At 40.4% G+C, this 11,347-nt stretch overlaps 1 protein-coding gene across 5 annotated transcripts in view; it reads right to left on the bottom strand.

The window, feature by feature from the left end:
- Positions 1-563: 563 nt before the first annotated feature.
- Positions 564-11,347, bottom strand: part of LOC121886184 (seizure 6-like protein) — a 31,614-nt gene continuing 20,830 nt past the window's right edge. The window contains exons 10-17 of one of the 5 annotated variants that reach the window (XR_006092683.1): positions 8,777-8,971; positions 6,844-7,035; positions 5,968-6,162; positions 3,961-3,999; positions 3,446-3,560; positions 1,726-1,831; positions 1,507-1,634; positions 564-1,415 (exon numbers count right to left, since the gene is read on the bottom strand). Coding sequence is in view for 4 of the 5 variants with exons in the window: in XM_042396121.1 (XP_042252055.1) it covers positions 1,602-1,634; positions 1,726-1,831; positions 3,446-3,560; positions 3,961-3,999; positions 5,968-6,162; positions 6,844-7,035; positions 8,777-8,971 (875 nt within the window). In the remaining variant the exon portion in view is untranslated. Of the gene's footprint in view, positions 1,635-1,725; positions 1,832-3,445; positions 3,561-3,960; positions 4,000-5,967; positions 6,163-6,843; positions 7,036-8,776; positions 8,972-11,347 lie in introns of all 5 variants that reach the window. The other 4 variants (XM_042396118.1, XM_042396121.1, XM_042396119.1 and 1 more) reach the window with 4 other exon arrangements.

Below are 11,347 nucleotides of genomic sequence, written 5' to 3'. Positions count from 1 at the left end.
CACACACACCAACTTGTGTTTTTATAACAAACACCGAAGCTGTGATGTTGGTCAGTAAATGACACTTTGATTTGATGTCTCTCATACAGGAAAAAAACTGGAAGATGCTTCCAAATTAAAAACTAAGGCTTTGTTCAGACTGCAGGCAAATCAGATTTATTTCTCAAATCAGATCTTTAAGACAGACGACACTGTTATCTGCAAGTGATCAGATCGGATTTATGTGTCCAGACATCACCAACCTATCTGCATGGGTAACGATGTAGGCGTCAGTAACTACATACGCTGGTGACGCGGCTTTCCACTGTGGAAGCATGAGAAATGGGGATCCATCATATTTTTATACAGTCTATGGTTGTGTTGCGTCAGTGGAACGAGTTACCAAACTCCTTTCGATCTTTAGGAGAAGACTAAAGACTTGGCTCTTTCGTAAACACCTCTGCACTTGATGGACTGAAGGTAGAGAAAAACAAAAATACAAAAAAAAACAGAAAAAAGAAAAATCTGCTTCTGTGCACCGCCTGTTGGCATCTACATCCTATCGGACTCAAACTTAGCTTTATAGCACTTACTCATGTTGTTCTCTCCTGACTAGATCCCTGCTTGTGTTGTATCAGCTCTCAGATGAACGTCGCTGCTAAATGAAATCGTTAACTGTAAAAAGACACTTTGAAATCTGATTTGAGCGTCCGGACTGAGACGCATCTGTAAAAATCGATTCTCAAACCACCTCCTCGACCTTCAATCTGATTTTCTTTTGATTTGTTTTTTTGCTGTTCAGACTTAGATATGATCTAGATCTGCAAAAAAACCAAACAGATTTGGGCTGGCAGTCTGAACAAGGCCAACAAGCTTCTTACATACTTTCTCTACTTCTTTCTGTCGGTCAGTCAGTGACCTTCATCCACACCAGTTAGCTTCACGGTTGCTTATGTTTCATATTGCAGTTCAGCGGATAAAGGTTCGATGGTTTGGCACACAGTGAATTGGAGTAAGAGCCTAAAAGTAGTGTCCCCCTTTTCTATTTATTGAATCAGTAATCGAGTTTGAATCGAGAACTGATTCTGAATCGAATTATGACACCGAAAATCTGAATCGAATCCTCCTTAAAAAATACTAAAAAGTGCTTCAATCCTCTCATTCCACATTCCTCATACTGTGTCCTGTCCCCAACTCCTTCCCCTTCTCCCCTCCTTAACTTCTCTTTGCCCCACTTCACACCCAACATCTCTTCTTTTCTCACCACGTTCGATGTTTCGAGATGATCTTTGGGCTTTTTTTTTTTTTTTTCCTCCGTTCTCCGTCTCCCATCATCTCACGGCGACACTGATCCACACAGGTCCGTCTCTTTTCTCTCTCTCCCTCCTTTTGCGTTTTCCTTCTCTCCTATTTTCCTCCCGTCATGTCTTCAGAAGCTGTCGCGTTAAAAAAAGGAGGAGAGAACAAGATCAATCAATCGTGGCGTCTCGTGGCAGAAGGGGCTGGACATCATCTATTCGTATTTACATCGCCTCCTCCTGGGCGGAGAAGGAGGGAGGAGAGGATGAAGAGTTGGGAAGGGGCGGTCGTTTTTTGTTCAGAAATGTCTTTTGTGAGGCTTCTCATATTGATACTTCATATTCACGAGTGTCCTGCTGGAAAAATGAAAGAGAAGAGACGGTATTAGCTGTCTGACAGTAAGCGGCGTCCAGCAACGTACAGTTTCAGTGTTTACGGGACACTTACTCCTCCTGTCTCGTAGAGCGGGTTGTCAAACTCGGTCTCCACAGTGATCTGTCGGTAAGGGTGGGGGTAGATGAGAGGCAGCCTTAAGTTGGAGTGATATCGGCACCTAACGAGCAAGATGAGAGAAAACGGAAGAAGAAATTAAGATTCAGCGTTCAAAGTGAGATTTTCAATGGTTTCATACTGGTTTTATATTTATATACTATTTTTTTCCAATACAAAAGCTCTGCCATGAATTCTAAAAGTAAATATCCTAATATTTCATCCATTTACATACACGAGGGGGCAAAATATTAAGCCACCACCCACTAGGACCTCTATAATAAACATAAAGTAAAATTATCACCTTTCTGACAATGTCAACAATATATGAAAACATACAAGCTTACTTCTAGAATATTTATTCATTTACAAAAGCCAGAGTGTAAAGAGAGTCGTCCACTTTTGCCCAGTTGCTAATCTATCCTCAGATGTTGAAGGAATAGTTTGACATTTTGGGAAATATATGTATTAGCGTTCTGGCAGAGTTATGGGACAATATGGATACCACTTTATCTAATGAGCTTTAGAGGTGCTGGTAGGCAGATTTTGTCACTTTTGGACTGCTAGCTGTTCAAAGCTACTGGCTGGAGCTTCATATTTGACAGATATGAGAGTGTAATTAAGGGACTGCAGATGAAAATTAGCTGTAAGCTAACTTTGATACACTACATCAAATGGTAACTTTTATGTTTATATGTTTACTCATCTGCATTCCAGCAAAAAAAAAAAAATTAATATCAAGGGTATCATTACTTGTAATCATCTACATGATTAAATATCCCTGCAGTTTGGCTTACACAGGAAAAACAACACGCTGTCCCAAGACCCGTATTTCAGAACATAGAAGTAGCGTATGTACTAATGATCAAAAAAAAAGAGAAGAGAGGCACTCTGTATTTTTACCCTTGATATTTTATCACCTAAGGGCTTAAATTTAGATTTTGATCTAAAACCTTTTTTTGTTAGTGGTTATAGTTGATAGAACAAACAATCTTTTCTAAGTATGATTGACTGATTGATTTTTTACAGATAACTTGAATATTATTGTCTCTCCAGAAGGTTTTATATTTGTTGATGCAGCCTCACTTTTCATTTTCTTCTTTTGATAGTGTTGCCTTTTCTGTTGTAGGTATGAACACAAATTCTATACAATTATTAGGTTGAACTTGCCTGCATCCCCCATTGGCAAGTAACGTACTACTGTTTTCTATTTTCCTATGTATTTTTCTATATAGTAATTTTTCTATTTTTCTATGTATTTTTCTATATAATACTTTTTCTATTTTTCTATGTATTTTTCTATATTATAGTTTTTATGTCAACTTTTTGGATGACTTATGTGATTTATGATTTGATTCAACTTTTGAAGTGTTTCATATGTGCCTGTATAATATTGATGATGTTGTTTTAAGTTGTTTTAGCCCTTTTCATAGAGCCATGTTCTTTTCCACATGTGGGAGTATCAGACAGTGTTGTCCAGCTCTGCCCTGATTGGTTCAGCTCGGGAGCAGATTGACTCTCAGTCATGCAGATCACAATCACCTGAGTGCTGAATATGTTTGTGCCTATATATTGTTTGTCTTGCTCTGTGATGGTGATTTGACGATTTGATGATAAAATAAATAAATTACCCAAAATGTCAAACTATTCCTTTAAGCTGAGCAGTCAGAGAGCTTACCGTGTGACATAGACATACGCTCCTCCCAGCAGCACAGACAGCAGAAGAACCAGGATGAAGATGGCGAGCGCTATGTTCCCTCCGTCCAGAGAGGAGTTTGCAGGCGCCTCTGCAACTGATGGACAACACACGAATAAAACAAGGTTAATTCAAGGGATAATATTATCACAGGAAAAACAAATAAAACCTCTAAAAGTCCGAGCAAAAAAGGGGTGGCTTAGCAAACACAGGTGGGTGTTACAGGTAAACAGATGAACGGAAATAGCTGGATGCACAAACACACACACACAAACACACACACACACACAAACTGGGAATGAACTTGGCAAGCAGATGTTTGCTGATGCAGGCAGAGCAGAGACACAGAGGTCAAGTGCTTTTTTTTAATTCTTTTTGCTCGTGTGATGTTTGGTTTCTTTTTTAATCAGTCTAGAAAACAAATTGCAAATTGTCTTTTTCACCGCACAGCACCAGAGCATACCGACACACACACACACACACACAGACAGACTCACCTTCCAAAGCATGGTTGCCATGGTAGCAGTCATGGTTGGCTGCAAGACATCATTCTGTCAGTCAGTGCATTATGAAATTGTATATCATACTTCCTGTTGAGTTTGTATTTATAACGAGGCGGCCTTGACCTGACCGGTTCGCTAATCCCCGATGCCCCTACTGTTCCCACACCTGTCGAGATTTCCGTTCTTGCAGGGCTGATATGAAGTTTACATGTAGAACAGTGACAAGACATTTGAGGACGTCATCTTGGGCTTTTGGGAAACATGTTTCATGATTTTTTTTTCCTGCAGCTCTAGTATGTTGAAACTGTATATTAAACTTTTACAAGAGTAAAGTCTTTTAGGATGAGGACTAACTGATGTGTTTGGCAGATGTAACGCCGATTCCGGATAATGCTGAGTGAATAATCCAAATCCAATAAAAAGCAGGACGGAGCTTAAATTTTGATGGCATCCTGGACCGGCTTTCACACAGTAGATGTGCTAGTCGCGAACATTTTTATTATTTTTTTATTTTTTTACATAACCTGTACCCTACAATGTAGTAAGCTAATGATATGATCTCATGCTTGTTTACTACTGTTCAGGTAGTAAGCTATAGTAGTTAGCCAGACATGCTAACGATTGCAGCTCACATTAGAGCAGATAAATACAATTCATTCTTTACACTTTTGCTCTTGTGCTTTTGGTTTTGGAAAGGCTAAAACAAGGATCACCCTTCAATCTCTTTAGATACAGAGTATCTCTCTTACTACAGCGCTTTCACATGTGGAGGAATCAAAAGAAAGACAGACCTGCAGTGTCTAGTTTGGCCCCAAACATGCTACACGCAACTATAGAAACGTACATGCAAGATCGATTTCACACATCGTGTTCTGGGGCCGGTTTCACCAAATTTGTAGCATAAAAGCTGTGATCATTTTCTGTCATGTTATTTTTGACACATTTAACTTATTGAAAGAAATAACATACTTGTGAAATATGCAGTCCACTCATTTTCATATATCTGCAACTAGTGCTTTTGTGACACAAGGCCTTGGAATATGTCTTAACACACAGCAAAATCACTAGCTGCAGTCTGAGCGTTGAAGCGAGGTGGCACTACAGCGTGAAACAACAAGAGGAAGAAGACCTTTCGTTCGTTCTAGCAGAACTTTGTCACCTGTTCATTCAGACAGGAAGTCTCCATCCTTCCTCTGTGAGCAATTCAAAGGTTGCACATCACATCTTACGTGTTTTCTTTTTTCTTTCCTCTGTGCGGTATAAGGCTGCAACTAAGGATTATTATTCTGTTGACTATTTTCTTGTTTAATCGATTAGTTGTTCAGAAAATGGTGAAAAATGTCAATCACTGTTTCCCAAAGAACAAGATGACACCCTCAAATGTCTTGTTTTGTCCCAACCAACAGTCCACAACCCAAAGATATTCAGATAGACTAAAGAAACCGGAAAATAAACACATTTGAGAAGCTGGAATCAAAGAATTTGGACATTTTTTTCTTTAAAAATGACTCCAAATGATGAATCGATTATCAAAACAATTGGCGATTAATTTAATAGTTGGCAATTAATAGATTATTGCAGCTCTAGTGCAGTAAGTTCTTCCACGGACACCATGTTTGGTTACTACTGTATTCATGGAAACGCTCTGATTAGCTTCAATTAGCTGATATCGCCTCATTCGTGAACGTTGAGTATGTTCACTGGGGTCGCACCTTTGCACCAGCTGGGCCAAGCTTTGCCATTTGCGTACTTGCATGGTGCATGTTTGTGGCCTTATGGTTGCTAAGTCATGATTGGACAACCACCATTTGGGGGAAGGGGTTTAGCGAACCATCGGTTGCATGCATAGGGGCATGATCAATCTGTATCAACAAGCATGGGGCAAAAAAGTATTCAAAGATATCGTGTACATGCATACATCCAAAGGTATACAAGGGAGCGTTTCATTCCACACACATATATATGTATGTATATATATATGTATAAAGATAAAAGTCTCACCTCTGCAGAGAGGAAGTGGGCCGCTCCAAAAGGACGGGTTTCCTAGGATGCATTTAATCGCAACCTCTCCAATGAGCTCGTAGCCTTGGTAACAGACAAAGGTGAGCGACTCGCCGGGCAGGTAAAGCCTCTTGGACAGGATCTGGTAGCCGTTGTCAGGGAGACCAGGGTTCTCACAGGAAACAGAATCCTCAGCTAGATGGAAGGAATAAAAATAAAAGTGAAAGCTGGACGGATCCCGCTGAGTTTCTCAACACGAATCAGAGGTTTTGCGTCAGAGGCCGGACTGACAGATCTGACAGGCTCTGGCTGAGGTAACATGACTCATGGATAATCTCCACCCCCTCCTCCAGGTGGCGGAGGGCTGATTGGTACGGTGCATTAGCATTGCATTTACATATCAAACACTCCACACAAACATTAATAACCCTGAAAATACACACACATTCACACACACACACACATGAACACACACGTACATCGTCAGTCTTGAGATGAAAATGCAGGAGATGAAGCATCATCTCTGGCATGCAGAGACGCTGTGATCTGTGTCAGCAGAGGAAAGAGAGCAAGGCTTCTTTTTTTTTTTTTTGCAAGAAATCACACAAACCCACTCATGTTAGATTGCACAGCGACAGGAAAAGAGCCTTTCATCTTCAGCTTACTGCCATGTGAAACTGTCTATCCTGATGACAGGTTTCTGAAATCACAAGGAAGGTAAATTACACAAATAATGTCTAAACCAAAGGACCCTTTCAACCCACAGGTTTAATAAAATAATGACTCTTTTCATGGTGGGCAAAACAAATGAACCTTTCATGTTTTCTCTTCTTTTTGCACCAGAAACAGTAAAAAAACATTCTTTCTGATACTCACAAACACAGTGAGGGAGTCGAGACGTCCACACTGGGGTCCCCGGCTCGCGGCCGTAGCAGGTAATGGTGGCGCCGCCCTGCAGGACGAAACCCGGGTTGCAGCTGTACTGAATGGTCGTCCCAACCAGGAGTTTTGGGTCTGACAGAGATCTGGTAGAGTGCTCCACATGGCCGGGATCAGAACAGTACATGACTGGAAGAAGACAAAAGGGAAAAGGAGGATTGTTTCCTAACTGACTGTATAAACATGTCAATCACATAGCTTCAGTTGTTACCAAGCGGCAACCTCTGGGGCTGAAAAATGAAGCCAACGTGGAAGTGCCAAAAACTGCAGTTCCTTAAATGGCCACATGAGGCTCCAAAAGCAAGTCAATCCCCATAGACCCCCATGTTAAAATGCCCAACTTTACAGCAGAAATAAACATGTTTACAGCCTGGTACAAAGAACAGTTTTGGTCTCTGTAGCTAATTTCGTCTTTCATGACAACTGTACGGGGGGTGAATTTTTTTATAACTCGCCCGTTTAAATTTTATTAAGCCGTAAAGTTCTGCATAATGAAGGACATGGCTGCTTTGAGTGACAGGTCCGCCAGCCGCTAGGTGGCTTGTTTCAGCCATTCGGCCCGCCTCTTTGCCCATTTTTGATTGGCTGGGAGTTAGGCAGCGTCACGCACTGCCAAGATGGCAACGGCCGGAGCGGCTCGCTTTGAGCTTCAAAACCGCTCTTCAGAAACCAATGGGTGACGTCACGGTAACTACGTCCATTTTTATATACAGTCTTTGGTTGTTACAGCAGCTCAGTGAACACAACACAAAGACGAGGATCCAAACACTAAACGATCAAAACTTTTAAGAACTGAGTTGTTTAAAAGCTTATTATATATACTGTACATCATGAAATATGACATATTGTGATTTTGATATTTCTAGTGTACTACATTTTGGCCTGATGCTGTTGCCAAAAAACACTGAGCTTGATCCTTGAGGGACTATGTCTTATAATCCATTAGGGTGCATTCAGTTCCACGTTATAAATTTGCTTCTGGACACAGTTTCCTCTCAAATTGAGAGGAGCGGCAGTAAAATTAATTTCCAGTTGGCCCTTGTTTCTTTCCCTTCCAGCGAGAGCAATGCTTTCACAGGCTCAAACAGAGGAAAGTTTATTATGGCAACACTTTCTCCTTTTTTTGGTTGCGAGGGCATTCAATTTCAACTCAATCTTCTGTCCTTTAAGGGAAGACATTAAGAGAAGACGATAGGCCTTTTCTCAATCTGTGGAAGTCTTGCTCTGCCAGTTTTATCAAGAATGCTTTGGCAGCTGACTAGTGTTTCACTAAATTAAGTTTTGATATTTTTTCAGGCAAGACTGAAACCATTTAGACGTTGAATATATGGTAATTTTTAAATTAAAATTATGCAGATTTGCTCAAATGTTTTCAGAGATGTGACAACCGTCATCATCCTGAAAAAGCTTGTTAGGGTTCAGAGCATCAACAGTGTTTGAAACCATTTGTGTTTTGTTTGTTTTTTCACAGAACAGTTGTATAGTTGTGTTGAAGTATAATCCAAGAACGCTGCAGTTCCAATTGGAAATTTAGTGTACAACATCCTCACATCCTCAGGAGTTTGGACTCCCAAGGTCTTGGCGTACTCCATATTGAGAAAAAGGCCTGATTTGTGAAGACAGAACAGAAAGCAACCTTAGTTTTAAAGGCAGCTTGTCACGGGAATAAAAGTGTTGGTTGAGGGGAAATTAGGACTCAACAGTGGTACTAAACGAAACTCAGGGGTCACCAAAATTATTACAAATCCTCCTGTGGGGAAAGGTGAACTCCACAGTGAATACCGGCTAAAAGGGATTCCTGTAAATAACAACAAGGTCAAACACACAAACATAGATGTACAGTATGTGTGTAAATCAGACAGTGACTGACTCTTTTCACAGAAGGGGGGCTGCGAGCTCCAGGAGAGGTCTATCTGACAGGTGAGGGTCTCTCGTCCCACCAGGTCGTAACCAGGATCACACTGGTAGGTGATACGAGCTCCTCGCACCAGAGCGACGTGGGACGTCGTCTTCCAGCCGTTCTGGATCTCAGGCAGGTCCGGACACGAGTCGTTTCGGGACACCTCTGAGAAGAGAAACGACAAAAAAAAAAAAGGTTGATGAATGGCGCCGTTATGATGGTGTCATTGGTCCAGGTTTGACTACAGGGAAGCGTTTCCTCTCTCACAGCAAGGTTAAGCAGCAAACAGCACATCTAATAATGACATGATGCTGGCACATGCTCCCTGTGAGGAGGAACGCATCTCAGTACCAAAGATTTATGGATTTATTGTCCGATTACTTAACCATGGGACAGAATGATGGATTTCATCTGTGTTGGACAATCTTCAGATATCACCTCTCAGTGTCTCCACTGACAGTGAAGGACAGTTTGAATTCATCTTCAAACTGAAACAGTCTTCAGTAAAATTATTACAAGCTGTCAGTTATCTGTCACAGCTGTGTTGTTCTGCCGTGTGCTGTCAAAGAAATGTTCAAGATCCACTTACTATCTTTTTCAGGGCTTTCAACTGCATCTAATGGTCCTCATTGGTGCATGAAGTTGTCAGATGTCATCACCAAACCTAAGTATGGAACTTACATACACGGCCACCTGTTGTCATAAGATTTAATGAAATCTCTTCGCTGATGAAGACCATGAGATGTAGTTGAAAGCTATGGAAAAAGTTCTACAAGTTCTATTCCCATGATCAAGAATGAGCTTTCAGGCTCAAGTTTTTGTAATTATATTCCACCTTTATTTATTTGCTTTGTTGGTGTTTTTTCTCCATATCACATTGGATACCATCTGTTTTATTCAAATTAATCACAAAATTATAGTTACTAAAGTCCAACAGCTGTGTCAGATTTACTTTAAATATGTATTCACCTTCTCTTAAAGCAGCACAAATCAGTTATTTTTGCCACTTGGGGGCAGAAGTTTACAACAAGCTGAACATCACTCACATGTTTGAAACATTAACACTTTATTGAGTTAATATGGTGAGCGTGTTAGCAAACAGTTGCCTATTTACACATCCAGCAAACACAGAGCAATATTAGCATTCATTTAGTGTCGAGTTTCTGGCAACATGACACATTTAAGTTCAGTGTTTATTCTCTTTTTGCTCTTGTTTGGTCTCCACCACTCAGTAAAATATCGGTCTTTTTAGCCGCTAAATGCTCCACTATGTTCACCAGCTAGTCTACAGCTAACTGTGTCTGTTTGCTGTTTGGCGCTGAGTCAAAACAATGAGCCGAAAGATGCTAAAACACTCTGTAGAGCTGAAGGGAACTGCAATGATAAAAAACTGCCATAAAAGCCAGATATATCACGTTTGATACAAACATTAAATCATAAAAGCAATTTAAAAACAATGAATTTTCTGACTTATTTCATGTGTCAGGCAGGGTTTTAAAGGTGAACTCCATCGATTTTACACCTCACCTCAGATGTTTATAAAGTAGTAAAAAGCCTTGTGAGTCGGTGTCAGTTGGGGTTGAAGATTACAAGTTTGAAAAGTAAAAAATCTGAGGGTGTGGAGTTAGAAAGAAGTGAGGTTATCAGACCTCTGTAGCTCCTCATCTCTGCTGGAGGCTAACAGCTCCAGGCTACATTAGCCGCTACTAGCATCACACACCAGAATCTCACACCGAACTGTCAAATGGTTGAGTTGCATTGTGAATAATGTATACGCCAGATTTTGACAAGGAAGATGAATGATTGGAATAAAAAAAAGATGACATCTCTGACTGTCTGCTGCATCAACTGTCCATCATGAGTCCAACAATGCGATGCTATCAGTGGAGTACTCTTTTAAGATGTGGTTTTATTGGCTGAAACTGCACAGAAGTCTGTTTTTTTTAAATGAAAAAGCAAACAGGATGAATGTTTTGCTACATGCTGTATCTGAGAGGAGGACCTCACACAGCAGTATGAACTGATTACACAGAAAGAAGCAGCAGAAGATCGCTCCAAAGATCTATTTGAACCGAGAACTCCTCTGATCACAGGGACTCACTGGCATTAAAAATGTCCAGCTCAAACTTTTTTGAGCTCTCACTTGAAGTCTAGAGTCATGAGAGCAGAAAAAACTTTGGTGAGCTGGTACTGTAGGCAAACAAGTCCACCAGGAAAATGACCTTGCCAGTATTCTTAGGATTGTCCAAAATAAACAAAATATTGGGAGATAAAGACTATTTTATATGTTGATGTATTACTAGAACTTTGGTACTTTGTACTTGGAGATACAGACTCATGTCAACTGTGGTAACCAGCTATAAACAATAGTTTAAGAAGTTTGTTAATAGCAAGCTAAAAAATTACTGGTTGCTGGTTACAAAACCAACCACCTACAATCAGACAATGAACAGAAAACATGATGGAACGTTATAAATGAAAATGGACACCAGTTATCACATGTGTGTACCTGTAAATATGATGTGTATGAATATATACAGT

Source organism: Thunnus maccoyii, chromosome 19, assembly GCF_910596095.1.
Source record: "Thunnus maccoyii chromosome 19, fThuMac1.1, whole genome shotgun sequence".
NCBI classification, from domain to species: Eukaryota; Metazoa; Chordata; class Actinopteri; order Scombriformes; family Scombridae; genus Thunnus; species Thunnus maccoyii.
Note: the sequence above shows the minus strand (reverse complement) of the source record. Positions and strands in the feature narration are given on the sequence as shown.